Source organism: Blennius ocellaris (genome assembly GCF_963422515.1).
Source record: "Blennius ocellaris genome assembly, chromosome: 6".
NCBI classification, from domain to species: Eukaryota; Metazoa; Chordata; class Actinopteri; order Blenniiformes; family Blenniidae; genus Blennius; species Blennius ocellaris.
The window spans coordinates 6,987,776-7,006,237 of NC_137655.1; the positions used below are offsets into that span (position 1 = coordinate 6,987,776).

The 18,462-nt window shown below is 41.7% G+C and overlaps 1 protein-coding gene across 1 annotated transcript in view; it reads right to left on the bottom strand.

Annotated features, from left to right (window-relative positions):
• col18a1a (collagen type XVIII alpha 1 chain a) overlaps window positions 1-18,462 on the bottom strand; it is an 81,246-nt gene that overhangs the window by 13,113 nt on the left and 49,671 nt on the right. The window contains exons 3-17 of the mRNA XM_080497719.1: window positions 16,419-16,960; window positions 14,485-14,568; window positions 12,598-12,669; window positions 6,507-6,567; window positions 4,859-4,921; window positions 4,350-4,465; window positions 3,490-3,516; window positions 3,156-3,353; window positions 1,959-1,985; window positions 1,753-1,815; window positions 1,556-1,627; window positions 1,434-1,484; window positions 1,231-1,353; window positions 1,043-1,105; window positions 255-299 (exon numbers count right to left, since the gene is read on the bottom strand). Of these exons, the coding sequence (XP_080353845.1) occupies window positions 255-299; window positions 1,043-1,105; window positions 1,231-1,353; window positions 1,434-1,484; window positions 1,556-1,627; window positions 1,753-1,815; window positions 1,959-1,985; window positions 3,156-3,353; window positions 3,490-3,516; window positions 4,350-4,465; window positions 4,859-4,921; window positions 6,507-6,567; window positions 12,598-12,669; window positions 14,485-14,568; window positions 16,419-16,960 (1,607 nt within the window). The remainder of the gene's footprint in view (window positions 1-254; window positions 300-1,042; window positions 1,106-1,230; window positions 1,354-1,433; window positions 1,485-1,555; window positions 1,628-1,752; window positions 1,816-1,958; window positions 1,986-3,155; window positions 3,354-3,489; window positions 3,517-4,349; window positions 4,466-4,858; window positions 4,922-6,506; window positions 6,568-12,597; window positions 12,670-14,484; window positions 14,569-16,418; window positions 16,961-18,462) is intronic.

Below are 18,462 nucleotides of genomic sequence, written 5' to 3' on the forward strand. Positions count from 1 at the left end.
CAGTTAGATATTTAGTCAGATTTCAAGCTGGTGCCCAGTTACCTGCAGATGGGGAGACTGAGATGAAGATGAAGAGGAGGACAGGTAGGGAGGCAAGAGATTGGAAAGAAAAGAAAAGTAGGAACTTGGCTGGAGACATGGAGACGGATGGGGAAGGTTTCAGAAACAGTCAGCAGGTCAGCATCCATAAAATAACAGTGACTTTTACGTAACATCGGAGAGAAAGAAAAGGGAAGAAGTTAATAAATTCAAACCTTTGAGCCGACTGCTCCTGGAAGCCCCAGCTCCCCCGAATCACCCTGATGCAGGAGAAAACACAGTCACAAACGCAATAAAAAGTCCAAAAGAAACAATTGCTCTTTTATTGGATAGGTCCTTTCTCTCTCAGAAACCACTAGTGGCTGCAAAAAAAACAAACATTTATCAGTAATTCAGAAGAAGGAAGCATGGCAGAGTTTTACACATCTACATAGGAAATAGTTTATTGTACAATATGTTGGTTTTCTGGGTTAAAACATTGAAGAAAAAAAAACCTAAAGCGATCAACAGAACGTGATAAAATGGCTACAATGTCTGCATCGATATTCAAATTTAAGATTTGCAAAAAAATGTTTAAAAAAAAAAAGTTTTTGTCGTGCTAGGTATTGCAATCCAAGTTTATACCACAAGGTGGTGTCATGAGTCAGTGTCATCAACAGCTGAAGACAACAGCAAAAACTAAAAGTTACAGGCCCTAAACTCTTCAGAGCTCCTGCAGAGGTCAGGAATGATTTCATCCAGCAGTTTGACTCCTCCATACTTCTCATTAGAGATTATTTTCCCTCAGCTCTTAAAGAACAGCAAATTGTGTCATTTTGCTGTTTACATCTCTAATAATGTCAGCATGAACACTTAGTACTTCTGTTTTCGCTCTGACCCGTTAACGCCATCAAAACTAAATCTCATGACTGTAATATGCTCAGTATGATTGTACATTGAATTCCAGGCATGTGATTCTGTGAGCCTTTAAAGAAAAAGACAGGGATTACTCCGGACACGTTACCTGCTCTCCCTTGCCACCGGGAGTTCCTGGGACACCATCAGTACCCGGTAGACCAGCCAAGCCCTACAGGTGAAAGGTTTATGTGAAGATGTACAGGAGGGATTGATTTAGTTAGACACTATAGTTTGAATCAGTTCAGGAAATTGTTCGGTTTGCTTCTCTTGACACTCCAGAAGATTGATACTCACAGGCTGACCGGGTGCTCCATCCCTCCCTGGTGCTCCGAATGCTCCTGAGCTCGTTGCTGAGCCGCCTGTCGAGAGACCAGGCAGACCTGGAGGACCAGGGGGACCAGGGAGACCTGGTAGTCCCTACATCCACAGAACACACAGTGTTAACTCACCAGTCCTTCACGTGGAACCTGTGCAGTAAAGTTTCGACGGTTTCTCACCCGGAGAGACTCCAGATCAGGAATTCCTGAACCCTCCATGTCCACGAAGGTCTGAAACACATGGATTATAGTCAGACGCCGACACTCGTCTCAGATCATCACACAACCTGCAGTCGACTCACAGATCTGAATCCTGTTGGTCCAGGGGGTCCCGGGGGTCCCCTGGGGCCTGGTGGACCCTCTCCACGGTCTCCCTGCACACACAATACTCAACGTCACAACGTCCGTCTGTACAGAAGATTTATTCACCCCAACACTGTTAGACTTCTACATCTCACTCAGTCACCATCCGTCACTGGGTTTTATTCTGTTGTTCTACCTTCTCTCCTTTGAGCCCGGAGTCTCCTGGGGTCCCGGGGAAGCCGGGGGGTCCTTGAGAGCCCTGAGTTCAGGAAACACAAAGGGGCAGTGGTAATGTTAGTGGCGCCATCCGTCATAAGGATCCGCGACCACACAAAGAAATGAGGTAAAGGCTCATTCATCTTCACTGTAATAGCAGAGAGACAAAGAAAAACAAAAACTCACAGTTTTCCCGTCCTCGCCAGGATCGCCCTGTGAGAGTGAGGGAGAGAATTCAGTTTTATAGCAATATGGTTTGTAGTCAACCAAAATCTATTTTCTGGTTGACATTTTAAATCAAGATTGTTTAAAGTCGTAAGAACTACTACTACATTCGCCATGGTGAATGTTAATAGTGTATTGTTCTCTGCGAGCATGTGTGTTTTCGTCACAGAAACAAACAACAGTGCCCACTAGTGGCCTGGCATGACAACTACATCATTTTCAACGTTTCAAGGATTCACTTGAAACGCCGTGTAAACCAGGCCTTCGTCTGTTCTCGAGTCTGAAACCATAAACGGCATCATTCACTCATTTACACACACACACACACACTCCCCATTGGAAGTAACTGAAGGAATCACTGTCTTTGCCGGAGACGAATCAGCATATAAAAATTGAGCTATATGAAGATTATCCCCATCAGAAGACGACCTTCTCTACCGACCGACACATCCATCCAACAAACGGCAACCACAGAGTCGCTTCTATTAGCCATTCAGTTACTGCTTCATGTATCGCTGACACTGTAGAGCACAGTACGTTGAGTATGTATTCAGGTAATGTCACAATCACTAAAGGAAGAACCAACTCGGGTTACTTTGGGTAAAATACGGAACTTGGTTTAATTTTACACTCCTGTTATGACGTTACCAGCAGAGTAGACCTGCTTTGACATTAAGGCGTCCCATTACATTTAAATCTTTTGTTATTGCGATATCAACAAGTGTAATGGAGAAGAGCTGAATAGCTGATGAATCACATTTTATTCAGTTGTTCATTCGCATGGTCTGCAAAGTCAGATTGAAAAAAGCAATTAATTACAAAAAATGTGCTATTAACCCATAAAAGTCTTTGGGATTGATAGTCTTTATTGTTTCTGTAGGCCACAGTGCAGAAGTCAAACACAAAAATTGGGGGAAAATTGCAAAAAACAGAGTAACATGTATTTATTGCAAATTATATTGTTATTGCAAAACTCTACAATGTTGCATGTTTACTTCTTGTTCTGCAGCCTTATTATGACCAGGAGATTTAATGTTGCACAATAGTCAGAAAAAACTGCCTTCGACAATTAAAGAATTGATCAGACCCCATGGATCTACTTGGATTCCTCTCCCTGCAGTGTCCCTGCAATGTCAACTCCTTTAATTTTCTACTCACTGGCTCTCCATCTTCTCCCGCTGGCCCCTGAGGGCCCGGGCCCCCCGGTGGTCCTCTGGGTCCAGGAGCTCTAGAAACAACCGAGCCATCTCCACCCACTGAAAACTCAGTGGCAGGTCCCGGAATGCCGGGCGGGCCGGGGGGTCCCTGGGGGCCACGGTCGCCCTTCTGCCCCTGGTAACCGAAGCCTGCGCTGCCCTGCACAGGAGGAAACTCATGTCAGATTTCAAGATGCCCGTCAACTGAAGCTTGAGAGATGCAATCGATGAGCGGCTTCTGGTGGCGAGTTGCCATGCAGACCAACCAATACTCCTTCATTTAATCTGAACTTTACCTTGGCTCCCTTTTCTCCAAGTTCTCCCTGCGAGACAAAACAAAACAAGCTTTAAGAGTGAAAGCATTACGACACTACCTCCATTTACTTTACAGTCCTCAGAGCGTCAGTCACTGAAAAGTTCAGCTCAGGGGTGCAAAACACATTTTAGTTCAGGAACCACATACAATTTCCTCCTGAATGGGTAGAATAGTGCCATAATAACCTTTAAATTGAAACTTAAGTTTATGAAGCAGACTGTATGTGATGAACATGTCAAAAAACAATTCTATAAATGACTATAACTTCCAACATAAAGCCAATTTTAATAAAATATTTCTGGTACAAAATGCAGTGAAATGTCCAAAAAAAGCTTCTCCTATAGCTCTTGCATTATACAAGTTTTTACAAACTCATCCTGCCAGCATGGTTTTGAGTTGTTTGCTAACTTTGTGTAAAAAAAAAAAAAAAAAAAAAAATTCTTACAATTGTTTACAATTTGCTTGCTGTTTTGGCCGGATTGAAGCCTCTTGCAACCCCGTGTTTGACACCCCTGGTTTAGAGAATGAACTTTATTCTATCAAGTCTTAGAAAAAAAACTGTTGCACTGTATCCTCCATTACAACCAATATTCAGGAGTTATTATTGAGGACAACAAATTGCTATGAATACAACAATAATCTATTGTTATGCAAGTAACAAATAAATCTATATTAAAATAAATGAACTAAATTCGTATTAATGACATTACATTGCATATGTATGCCATTAATCTGTACTTGCAGCTCCCCCTGTGGACAATGCCCTTATTGCATGAAACAATATCATCCACTCCCAAGAAGAGATGCTGAAGAAAAAGAAGAGGGAGGAAAGATCCGAACCTTTTCAGCTCTGGCTCCACTCCGTGATCCGCTCCCTGCTTCTCCCTTCGCCCCGATCGGACCCCGCTCTCCTTTGTCCCCCCTGTCACCCTTCTCTCCTTTGGCCCCAGCTAGCCCTGGTGGACAAACAAAAAGCGTTTTATTAATATCCTCGGGGGGGGGGGGAGCTTTCAAAAGATGATGAATGATTGCATCCCACAAGAAAAGCAGAGAAAAGGAGGTGAGAAAGACTGAGTGTGTCTTCATGCAGCCTGCATGCACGCTGCCGATGTTTGTTTCCGATGAGTCGGTGCCCCCCCCCCCTCACTGTACGAACTGCAGGATAGAGGTTATAAAGGATGTAGGCACGCATCCAGCCAAAGCCACTCTGACGCTCACATGCAGCACGAGTGCTCATTACTTTGTGGAACTTCCCCCGTTTGTCTTTTGCAAATCCACAAGCAACAAAAGCAGATATTATCATGGATTCCCGTGCTTTTGAAATCCATGCGATTGTTTCCGTTTCCCACCTGGTGACCCGGGCCTTTCGGGTCTGGACTCCACAGGAACTGAAACGTGCTGGGAGTCCCTCGCTGAACACAGTGGAGAAGATGGTGTTACTCTCCCGATTAATGTTGCATGATCTCTCCAGAGAGTGAAGGATTTGCATGTGATGACTCTAAATTCTCTCTCTTTCTGCCCGTCACCTGTCCAGCTTCATATTTCCTTCATAAATTAGCTTAGATCAACACCAGGCCCATAAAACTGGATAATTGTGTTACTTCATGTCACACAGCCCCTGAAGCATTGTTCCATAAAACACAAGGGATCATTATTCTACATGTTTGTTTATGAGTAAGAGACATTGAGAGGCTGAAGTATTCATTAATTAATGGAAGTGATGTCACGTCATTGTCCTGGAGGGGTTCAGTCCCGCATGTGTCCAACATGCTCTGATTGCACCGTGTGGCTCGTGATCAGGTTTTCTTTCATGAGAAAACACGACTGGATGAGCAGATTTCAAGATTTAGCTTGTTTCTACACATGTCCATCTGTAATGTGGTCTGCCTACAGATGCTTTGAATTACTTCCTGCTTTGTCTGATAGCAACATCATCTATCATCCATCCTGTGATGTAACACTGTCTCATATATCAATAACCATTATACCAATGTTTATTTCCATTTTAAAGGTTGATCATTTCGCCTGCCATTAACAGTTTGTATTTGCAGTTTATTCCTTTTGACTGGAGAAATATTGGTAATTCAGAATTTTTTCATTTAATATTTGGGTTTGGTGAAATTTTGTTCATCTATTTATATGAATATAATAGAATAGAACATTTGAATAGAACTACCTTAATCTAAGAGGAATTCTTTAATTGAATATAGTTTATAATCAATGTATTGTACAGTCCAGTAGCGAATATGCATTTATCACAAGTCGACTGCACATTTAACTTATTTCCCGTGTTGAGTAAACTTGAAATAAAAGGGTGTGTGCGTGCATGCGCGTTTCAGTATATCATTATCAAATTTCCACTAGTGTGAGCTGAGGAATATTTTATGCAGGTTAAGAATTGTAATTATAGACATAACACAGAAATAGTTCATTAAAAAGGTGGCGTGAGGTCTTGTTTCAAACTCTGTTCCATTGTTTTTTGAAACTGTGTTGTTGCACATACTGTTTTTCTTACACTCGATTTGAAGTCATGCTTTCTAATTATTTATGATTGATAACTGTTTTCTTTTAAAACAACATGTTTTAAGTACCTTGCATTCTGCATAATTTCATAATTTCTTTGAAAGCTTTTTATTGTCAATGGATCCCAACAAAGCATATAACGTGAGAAAAACTTTTTTACAGTCAGAATTCAGCCAGTACTTATTACTCGATGTGAGAGAAAGCATTAGTGCGAGAATGTGGGGGGCAATAACGTGTTTCAAACCGAAACAAAAGTCTGTTCAATAAGGAAAAGTCTTTGAATTACTCAACTTGACCACTAGATGGAGACATTCTCCAGTGTTTCTAATAGCTCTGATATGAACAGCAATATGGACTCGCTAAAGCTCTTTTACATCCAACAGATGACCTCTTACTGTACTTTCCAATATTTGCATGTAAAATTTCACATTTATAAGACAGTGTTTGTGAATACAGTGAAGAGAAGTTACTCACATGTCTCCTCCTTCCTGGTCAGCGGCGGTTGCTGTATGGGCTGAGAAGGTGGGGCGGCCGTCTGCATGTAACAAAGAAGAAAAAAGAGGCATTATTAGGATGTATAGTGGACGTTGCATTTCACACAAAATGCACATGAAATATAAAGTGGAAAACAAACAGCCTTTTTAAACATTGATCTCAAACAGGTCTGCTTCACACGGCACTGTTTTCTCATTCATCCACATTATTGTTTTCGGATCGTACACACGTGCACGTGCACAGAGCTCAATAAAGCTTCTTCAGCTTCCACTTCAACACTGTGATCAGGCTGCAGGTTAAACAGATTCATCACTGGGAGTGTTTGACAAGCATTTCCTTCTGTATGTGGTATCTTAGCACATTTTGAATTCTACAAACTAGTACGAATGATATTAGTTTCAAGGGTTTATGTAAAACACGTCATAATTACAACAGGAAAAAAAGTGTCCGAATGTAAACTCAAGAAAATATTTTGAGAATAAAAATGAAAGAAAAGCTAAGAATAAAGACAAACTTTTGAACTACATCCCACAAAAAAATCTTACAAATACTAAAATCTATTGAAAAGATATCTGAATATTAGAATCTCGTGAATACATTCAGTCAATCGCATAAATATATTTTTTAAGATTGTAGTCAAGATATCAAGAATAGGATTGAGACTATAAGCCCAAATCTTTTTTTTTCCTATTTGTGACACATTTTGTGAAAGATTTGACTCAAAGTCTGGAAAATACATCACAATGTAATATGTTTTAACTTGAAAGAGTCTTAAAAAAACTAATCATACTTTATTAATCCCCTTATTAATTATTATTAATCCCCCCCCCTCCTTCTTCCGCATTCATTCATCCTATTTCTGGGATTCAAAGGTGTGGCCATATTGCTCCAAGGAGCTGATGTGTGATGTGGGATTCGAACTTTCAAACTTTCGATCTCATGTCCGCTTCTCTAGCCTCGAGGCCACCACTGCCCCAGCTGGCCTCAGTCTTGTAAATCCATAATCCAGTGAGTCTTCAGTTCACAAAGAATGTAGGATTGAATAGAAAACGTTACAGAAACCAAATCACAACTAAAAAATCAAACTTCCACTGAACTCACTATTGCCACTTAGTGCTCAAGTGTGGAAGTACTGCAGCTTTAATCATGAATAATAATAAAAAAGTTCAATTTTGGCTTATGAGACTGTTTTTGGGCGTGAGAGTAGTTGAAATGATGGACGGCCCACCGTGGCGCAGACTGTTCGGTTTGACACAAATATGTAAAAAGGCCTTGTTTCAAGCGAGCTGAGTGCGTCATGTTCGAGTTGGCAAAACCAGACCGTAGTTTGATGAACACACAATTTCTCCAAGCCATTTCCAAACATCAAACAATGAAACACACGATAAACAATACTAAAGTCTTTGTTTCCAAGTTTGAACAATTCCCTCAACGCGTCCAGCATCAAATTTCCATTGTGGAAAGAATTGCGGACATGAAAAGTCGCCTAATGGGAAAGCTTTGACTGGAGGGAGGCCGGGGGGGGGGGGGGTGCAGGTCACTCCTGTTCCCGACTGAGCCTTCAGGGGGGGAAAGAGAAAGGAAATAATGCAAATAACTCCTCCCCTGTTAGCTCATTCTTCACCGGGCGACACACCCAAATTGTCACCTGTGGAATTCAGCAGGGCTGCAGGATGAAGAATGGGGGGGGGGGGGGGGGGGTCAGAGGTACCACAATGTTGCCTATGTGATCATTAACTACTTTTATTTCCCCCCACGCTGTGTCGCTCTGCGTCGGCTATGCTGGGAATTCAGGCGGAGAGCGCTGACTCCTCCGAGTCGATGTGTGAATTAAGAGTGATAAAGAACACTCCTCTGAACACCCATCATAGTTGTGGGTGATGGGCGGGAGGCTCGTATCCTCAGAACGCAGCGTTGATTGATTTGAACCACACAACCCCGCCGATCTGAGAGCAGGTATGCAGCTTATTCCACCTCGAGCAGTGAAGAGGTGGATCTCTCTGGTTGGTTTGTGTTTCAGCAGACTCCCACCGAGTTATTACAGAGGAAACGCTGATTTTTTTTTTCTTTTTTACATTTTCTTTCTTTTTTTCTATCTTTGTGGTTTGTTGGGTTGGCCTGAGGATGAAGTGGAAAAACAATCCAACTGTTTGGCCAATTCGTTAATCAACAACAAATGGAATTCTGACTTTAAAAAAAACAGAACAAGACAAAACAAAACACAAGAACAGTCATATCAAAGCAATTCAGCATAATAACTATGAGATCTTGAAACAATACAGGGAAACTGTAAGACAGTCAACTCAGCTCAGTTTGATACTTTAAAAGGCTCCATTCCTTGGGAAAACGCCATTTTTGGAAAACGCTGCTACTGCATAACTTGGTACTCGTCACATGTTTATAGCGTATTATTCTCTGCGCAAAATGTTGCTGCAGAAATGGGTAATAACACATTTGCTTGAAAAATTGTACAAACAAAGGTACACAAGAACAGACTGCCAAACTGCCATCTCTGTTTGAGCTACCTGTTAGCTTTTGCATTAGCATTACCCAAAGCTTCCATTTAAATTACCTGTGAGAATGTTTTATTGTTTATTTCAGCTTTTGTTGCTGTTTCCTTTTTGTCATCAGTTTTTTTTCTATCGCAAGAACATTTAATATCAAGATTATAGAGTGTATTTGTCCCAGAAACCGATGTAACTCTTGAGCGAATCATTCAGTGCTAACAGCTAATAAAAAAAACCAAGCATAACAAACGGAACCAAAAGTAATCCCACTAACTTTAATTTCTTCTGTCGCAAGTCCTGTACCTTTCAAAGAAGTAACCTGTAACTGCACTCCATTATGAATACAGAGTAATTATGGAACAGCGTGTCTGTTGTTCCTATTCAAGGAACCCAATGCTTGAAACAATGAGTGGAACAGATGTCAGAGTAATGCTTCAGGAAAGAATCTCAGGTTTTAAACTGCAGAAATGACTGTAACAGGTCTCTTAAAAAAAAAAAAAAAGAAAATAGACGTTAAATTTGACAGTGTATCATACTGACAGTTATCGTGCTCCTGCTGAAGATGCAAATTCCACATCAAAAATGTGCACAGTCCAGTGGACATGCAGGCAGCACACAACCAATATGACCTTCTAATCCTTCACTGCTACACTTGAAAGCTATTGAAAGCTGATTTTTATCTCTTCTATGTACTTTAGCGAACTGTAACTAATTAGCATACAACTTGAATTAATCGGCTTGTATGTCAAATATTGCTTACACAGTGTTAAAACTAAGAGGCGTCTAATAGAAGACATGCATAATCTAAGAATAAAATGCGTGAATGCTTGGGGTTTGGATGGGTTGAATTAAGGAATCATTTCCAATAATTTGTCTTTAAGTAAGTGGCTGTCGTCCGCATGAGTGGTGAGGCTTCCTTCGCGGTAAGGGTGACTGGTGAGAGTTTGGGTTAAAGGGTTACTCCTGCGGTGAGTCTTCTATTTCCTCTCTCTGAACGATTCTGATTGATACGACCAAGCATGACCGACCCGCTCCGCCATCTATCACCACAAATTCCAGGATGACAAAATGGAAAGTCTCACTTCTTCGACTCTCCCTCTCTGACTTTCCTCCTTTGCCCGGACTTGCCTCGTAATTGCAGCGGTAGGACAAGTGTGTAGGGTCTAAGTTATACTTTGTGCGAACAGATCTCGCCTCAGTTCGGGGGGGGGGGGGGGGGGGGGGGCGGGTGGGCATTATATTCCAGCTGTTTTCTGTTGCATTACATTGAGTATTACACAATGGTAATAATCACCTAGTAAGCATATGGAAAATGCCCCCTTGTAAAAACCGCGTGACATCGAGAAGGAGGGGGTGGCCAGTAGACTTCCGATCTGGAATCACCCCCCCCCCCCCCCCCCCCCCCCCCCCCTGCATCACTCCACCGACTCTTTTTCCACCTCCGTCGGTTCCTGTTCCTGTGTGCTGTTGATTGAGAAACCATTCCGAATAGCAAAAACCTTGAGGCGTGAGGAGGGGCGGGTGGGGGGGGGATTCTGGCTTGGATCAGATCGAGTCCAAATTGACATCTGGTTTTTCTACCTCGGCACTGTAATTGTGAGTGGGAGTGCACGCGAGCGCCGTGGCATGTCATCGAAGGCTGAGCTCTTCCAGGGGTGGGAGGGTGTGAGTGGGCATCTGATTGTGCTGGAGTGTGAGAGAGACAGAGAGCATAGAGGAGGAGGAGGAGGGGGAAGCCGGACGGGCCCGGAGATAGTGATTGTCGAAATGAGGGGTGATGGAACGGATTGAGAGGTTGACCGCAAGAAAAAAGAAAAAAAAAAACAATCTTTTGAGGTGCTATTTTGTCTTTTACAAGTGAAAATACCAGACTCTTGTAGTGTTTTGGGGCTCTGTTTACACAACGACGGTGCTCAGAGCTCCAAGCTTTTTGAATATGAAATGGGAAGAAACTATGAATAAGTAGTAAATATTAAGTCGCAATAGTTGACTACGCCTAACAAACTAGTAGCAATTAATGTATATATTTCCATATCGAGGCTGATTTACAATTTATGCCTTTATGTGACTTTAATGAAATTGATTTACTGGATAATGATCAAGCAGGACCTAGCATCGTCCAGCACTTCCCAGCAGCCAGCATTGCTGTCACTCAATGGCTTTGAATAAATGTCTTTCATAATGTTGTATGCGGTTTTGTTCCTAATGACTAATAGCAATCCAAATTCATCCATACAAATGTCCGTGTTCTCGCCGTTGTTAATGTTTATTACATATCGTTGTGCATGTCTGTGTGGCTTCATTACAAAGACAACCAATCGTTCTTCTTCTTTCTCGCTTGGAAACAAAGCTTTAATTCCTCTGCAGTTTACTTTTCAAGGCTCTTTTGGACTTTTCTGGAATCAAAGGAACAATCATTTCGGTTGGACTCGGTCTCGAACCTTAGACGATGCTTTACCTTTACCATGTCTTTTCTTTTCCAGCCTGCTGAGAGGAAATTCTATATGGAGAAACTCTTTGTCCCCAGATGTATAAGACAGAAGCAGCTCAACTTCCCCAGATGTCCTCTCAGCAGTTTTTAATCTTTATGGATGCATGAGTGGTCGTTCACTTAAATAGAGTAACCCGAGACGCCAACGGGGTATCCAACACTGGGATGGCCCAGTTTTGTGGAAGCTCATTCTTTTGTTCACACACCCTGTCAATCAGGGAAACTGGTCTGCTGGGAGCTGTTCTTTGCGTCTCCACCAGTCTACAAAGTGTTTGATTCATTCCTTCTGTTGCCTTATGGAGATTGAATAAAAAGAAGAAAGAAAGAAAGAAAGAAAGAAAGAAAGAAAAACTGAATCTTGTTGGAAATCGACAAACCAAATCTAATATAACCAAGCTGATGTTCAATAGTTGGTTGCATGGCCTCATGGGACATGAAAGGAATCGATAATTGCTCCTGAAAGCTATAGTATTGGTCTAATTGACTGGACATAACAGTGATTACAACTTACAATGTTACCCTTGTGTTATCGATTGAACAAAGAACTGACAGGCCCACAATCAGTCCTGCAACGGAAATGCAGAGAATCAAGGCCAATGCAACAAGTTGAAATTTTGTAGAGTTACATCATTTATTGGTTTATTTATTTTTTAGACTTATTGCATGGATAAATGGAGCCTGTCTTAGATTTGAAATGCCTTCCCATCACATCAATGTGATATTGAAGGTCTTACTTTAGGGACCAGTCATGTGCAGGTCCCTGAAATTTTGTACAGACATGCAACATTGTGTTGGGACCAAAGCATGAGAAGATGCTCTCATTGTTCCAGTTTACATAAGAGTTATTCAGCATTATTGTTCACATATGTTTTAAAGCTAATTCGATCAACAAAAAAAGAAGAGACCCAGTTGTAGCAGTTACAAGAAGGAAAACTGGCATCAGTAAATGAGTGAATGTTGAAGATTGCACATGAATCATTACAGTAAAGGCAGAGGGAAAGACAACCACTGTCAATGCAACCTTAAGCAATGAAGGAAAATAAAACCCATCCATGTCCAGTCAGAGTCTCACCGTCCATCTGTGTTTCTCCACTTCTGGCCTTGAGGGTCTGCTTTGCCCATAGCCACTTCCTTCACCGGAAGCCTGAGGAGACCAATCACACAGTTTACACTTCATTTGATGGTCCACAGAAGGTTCCGCTTGGTTTTCGTAATTATAAACATGAAAACCTGCACATAAATTCTCTGGGAATCTCAGAGGTCGAATTCAAGCCAGCTGTAGAGAAAGTTAATGACTTAAAGAAGGGAGTTCATTAGATCTATTAGTGAATGAATAAACCGCATAACCTGTGCTCTACTTGTTTTACTTGTTTCGATCTATTTGACTGCTGTAAATCTGTTTTTAATTCAACCCTGTTGACCTGGTCCCTTTAACTGCCAGGATGTCAACGCTGTATTTCGTCACCAAGCCAGGCGCTCCAATTGTCTTTGTATAAATTCAAAGTAAGCAGGTCTGCAACACTTAACTCTTACTACATTTCAGTTTTCTCCCCGTACGAGTGTCTTTCATGTGTCGTCCGAAGGGGAAAACAGCTGTCAGGTTATCATTTCAGATAAAAGGCACATCCTGAAATGGGAAACCTGTGATTTTCCCCATCTAATCCAAACAACATCTGAAGAATTGACGACGACGGGCAATAAACTCCGAAACTTTATTCTGTCAGCAAGGGCACAGTTTTGGTGGTTTGAGCGAGCAGAGCAGCTGTAGATGTTTGACTAAATAACAGTTAGGGCTGCTGGTGGGCTGCAGCGAGGCACCTGTGTTTGCTTGTGGGTGGTCAGGGTCAGCAGAGACGAGCGGCTCTCAGGCTGAGCAGAGTTACACATTTACTGTCGGGAGTGAGGGACACAGCCAGAGACATTTCATGATGTGTCTCACATGTTTGGTTTTTTTTTCCAACTCTCTTCACAACACTCACAATGTCACTATTGAGTTAGTGACGGACCAAAGGCCTGTCAGACCCACAATTATTTCCGGAGGAAATTAAGATTTTCACATTTTAATAATGAACAAGAGCTTGCATGGTGTTTTTATTCCGCATACCATCATTGGAGCTTGTTTGGAATCTAACTTAAAGACAACATAAACAACAATAGCAGTTTTTTACAATTTATAGGAGATAAATTAGCACAGGTCATGCCAGAATATTTTTAGACAACACTAAATAATTTTTTTTTTAACTTTCTAAAAATTTTCTCAACTTTTTTTCATCCATTCAACCATTTTATTAACTAACCGACCAACTGATAGACGCACTCACACCAATTATTGTGCCGGTGAGAAGTGCAAAATCAAGGTTGTCTATCAGATTTTTCAAAATGCTGGTGAGTGTTTTCACCGATTGATCAATGGACAATGCGAAATATGATTTACACAACGAACGTCTGAAAACGTTGTTTAGTTCACTATATGTTTTTCTTGTTTTCAAAGAGAGTTTCAAACACCTGCAAGACATTTATTTTTGAGAGATAATTCCTCAGCCCCCAGACCCACCCACCCACTCAACCCCACAATTTGTATTAGCAGGCCTTATTATGAATTTCTCATTTTGCTCCTCTTTTTCCAAATACCTTTGACTTTGTGACATTTCATTTTGAACTTGTGGGGGCTCAGTGCTCCACCCAGTCACTCCAAAGCAAACAAAAAAGAAAATGATACCATTTCCAAGCACAATCTCGTTGTGTGAGCACACAATTTAGCCTGCTTCAATCAGTATCTTAGTAAATCACGGACAAATATGTTAAACTAAACGGACACTGGGGTTGAAAGACAAGTAGAAATGTGTTCACAGGCTCGCCATTATGTGCCTTTTCATCTTTCTACGTCAATGTAGCCATAACACAACACTCCTGTTACCTTTCGTCAGTTATCTCCAAAGTGTGGTGCAGTGTCACTCACCATATCCGAGTCATCCTCATCCTCTTCACAGAGCCTCTCGGCAGCACGGGGGTCTCCCACCACCCTCAGCTCCCCGATCACACCCTGTTGCAAAACACGAACGTGGTGGTTTGATGTTTGACGATACATATAATCATGTCAGAGCAACACTTGTGTCTCCCACACATACGCAGACGATGTTCGAGTGCCAGGATACAAATGTGGAAGCTTATCTCTGATCGCGCCGCCGGGTTTTCACGAGTATTTCTGAGGGAATTCCCCCACCATTCCGCAAAATCAGACGGGCTATTGATGTCTCCAGTTTTAGCGCCCGTCTGTGAAGTGCCACTATCTGTGCCTCAAACGCACCATCTGATACATGTTCCCACACAGGATACTCGCACTGATAGCATGAATGCTATCTTCCTGCTTATCAAAGGGCCATTAGCTGTGCAAGTAGAGGTGGTCCCGCTGCTGCGGAGCTATTTGAAGTCGACTCGCCGAGACACATTTATGTCCTAAGAAAGAAGTCAAATGGATTTTTTAAGAGAACTTTGAAGATAAATGGCTCTTTGACATTTTAACCCTGACTCCATGCATGCTTTTAATGGTTGCGCCTCAGCTTTGCAGGCCTTGTTTGAATTTTCCACACATCTCGCTGGCGTGTCTCAAGTCTATATCTTTCTTTTTTTGGTATCCAAGTAGTTTAGTTTGTCACAGTAAATCTCAAAATGTACAAGTACTTTGTGGGTACATATAATAAGAGAATGGGATAGCCACTCAACAAACACTGATCCAAGATGGAATATCCACTTAATAAAGACTTAATGTAAACATTTGAGGGCCCAATAAGCTTGCCAAGTCTCAATTTGATTAGGGAACATTATATTCACAAGACCTCGTGAGCCTCGAGCCCTGCTTGGGTCAACAACCAGCATATGGCCAGTGAGTACAATTTTTTTTTTCATATTTGTAGAAGGAATTTAGGAAAGCTTTTCCCGTTAGGACATTAACCCTCCAGGAATACTCTGGACGAGTTTGTGCAATGAAATCCCCAAAAAGACAAACTGTGAAGCCGTGTTGTAAAGTGGTTTACAACAAAATAAACAACTGTCTCCTAACAAAAAAGATGAAGATAAGCAAGCCAAGTTGTTTCGTGGAGCAGGAACTCTAGATACATTTGAAGACCAATTTAGATGGACTTGTCTTTGAAGTGAGAAGAATTATCACAAAATTGTCAAATTTTGAGAATCAAGAACCAAAGCATATTGAGACTAAAGTCAAAATGTCTCATAATCCACCTAAAAATATGAAACAATGACTTGGATTCTTTGCATTTCCCCCCTAATGTTTCCTAAATATGCTGCAGTAAAAACAGTCACAAATAAAATATGCATACGAGTTCTGTATAACCATGAATACATGAAGTTTATTTCTCTGAATAACAAATTGTTCATTGCTAACATTGTGTTATCATTTATTTTGGCCTTTGAAGCAATCTGAAGCAGAATATCCTATTATGTTATCAGTCCATGTGTGTTGAATGTTTTTTCAATGGCTCAAAGTCATGAGTGACCTAGTTTAAGTGTGTTTAAGTCAACACCAGGGGAGAAGTTCAACACATCACATTGAGGAGGTCTTCCAATTACTGAAGGATGATGATGAGGTAATGTCGATAGCAGTTTAGGATTAAAGTAATGCAATTTTGAACAATCAGGTCAAATGAGCTGTTCAAACATAACGTACAAAACTGGATTTCATATATAGTGATTTCATAAAGTGTGTTGTGAAGTTCCGTCCGTTCTCTGGAGTTGTTCAGACAGTGGTGGGGTTTTCTGGGTTTGCGATGGCAAAAAATGGGATCCCTCAAGAAAAAGGGTGGGAATCACTTGATTAGACAATTGTTGAAGCGTGAACTTCAGCTTTATTAAAAGAGTGAAAGCCTGAATACTTACCAGGAACTTGTCTGGATCTGCCCCTCCAGCTTGCCCGACGAAGAGCCCCGCACCTCCTTCTAGCTCCATGTCATCAGGCGACCTCTCGATGTTCACCACTCGAGGGTCTGTGCCACAGTTGAAGTAGAACATCACCTTGTCATCCCTCACTGCGATAGCGAAACGGGTCCAGATGTCCCTCAGGGACGACACGGAGAAACTAGCCGCTTGGAAGGACTGCCGTGAGCCGGGCTCCGTGTAGTATAGGATGACGTTCTGTTTGCCCCCGGACACGGCGGACAGTTTAACGCCCACGTATATGGTCTGTTGGGAGGCATCGGTGATGGCGAAGATGACACCGCCCCGGTCGGTGGTGGGCTTGACGTGGAAAATTAGGGCAAAGTTTCTGTAGAATGGGCTCGGGAAGTGGGCGCGAGCCAGCTGACCCGTGTTGGCATCCGGGCCGAAGACGTAACCCGGAGAGTTGTCCAGACCGTAGACCTGAGTGATCTCATCCGGAGGAGGATCTCCAATCAGTTGCAGGAGGGTGACTCCACTGTCTTCTAGAGGAGGGGAGAAACAAGATGTCAGGTAACGGCATGGAGGAGGATAGGAGGAGGTTAGAGGGGAGGGCAGCATGGCCGAGCACAGTGTTAGATCAGGGCTGTTGGTGCGGGATAGTGGATGCAGGAGCATCTGCTGTTACTTGGACACAACTGTAGCATTGGAGGTCAATTGTAAGTACACAGACACAGTGACCCTTTCTGAAGGCACCTCTGCTCAGGGGACAAACAAAACATTTCACTACTTCAAAGCCAAACTATTCCAAATATTTTACAGTCAAAGGAGAACATTTATAACATTGTGGGACATGTGAGAGGAAGAAAACCTGATTACTTTAACAGATTTTAGTCCTTTTTCACATGTCCAGTGTGTTCCTGGGGTGAGCCACCTTCTTCCTGCATGTGGCGTTGTAATTTACTCAAATGTAAATCACAGCAGACTTCTTCATGTTGCTGTGCAGGTGAAATTTCTGGGAAAAAGTGTGATTTGAACTACCTAGCAACTGGTAATTTATCTGCTTAATCCAGGGTAGGTATCAACAAAGGAGATATAATTGATCAGACTTAAGAGGTATGTGATTTATCAGTGGGAGTTAAGATGTGTCTGCTGCTTCAGGCAGACGCAGTTATCATATTGCGATCACCAATGTACCCTGTGAAAAAAATATGTATTTGCAAGAACTTAATCATCCAAATACTTAAACTGTAAATTGTGAGTTTGAAATTGATGTTTTAGAGGGTAAACATCTGCAGGAACACTCCTATGTATCTATAAAATCAAAGTTTGTTGAAAAGCATTGATATGTCTGCAGACAATATCCTGCTGATGGAAAAATGTGTAAAAGGGGAATCACAAAGTGGTCCAAAAAGCTAAGGATGGTGTAATCAGAAAACTTTCAATTGCAGCAATAAATCCAACATCCAAAGAAACCACCAAACCTTTTCTTCAACCTTATTCTTACGTTAGTGACACAACTCTACAGTTATTCTAAAGATCCATCGATGTTCTGCAACCACAAAGGCAGAAGCATGTGAACGATTACAAGCCAATAAATTCCTTTGTGCACATTGAAACCGTTTTTAAAACTATGTTATAATCTTTACTTTATGTTCATCTGAAGAAAAACAATCTGCCATCATGGCAGCGATTCATCAAGCTTTTAAAGGGAATAATAACACACCAAATCACTTCCAAAATATACAAATACAGAAATACACATTGTTCAAACATTGACTCATTGGTAAATTTGCAGACAAAATTAGACCCGGAGGAGCCCTAAATGACTGTGTGCTTAGTTTTTTGGGGGATTTTTTTGACTGCATCTCATGATGTGTGGGGTTGATGAATTTAAAAGCACTTGCTGGCTTGCACTCAACTAAAAAACGGTCATTTAAAAATGAAGTTTCTATTTGCAGCCGCACACAGAGAAATGGATAAATGTATACGCATGACATTCCTGGAGATACCAAAAAGAAAAATAGCAAAACCCTCCCAGCTTGTG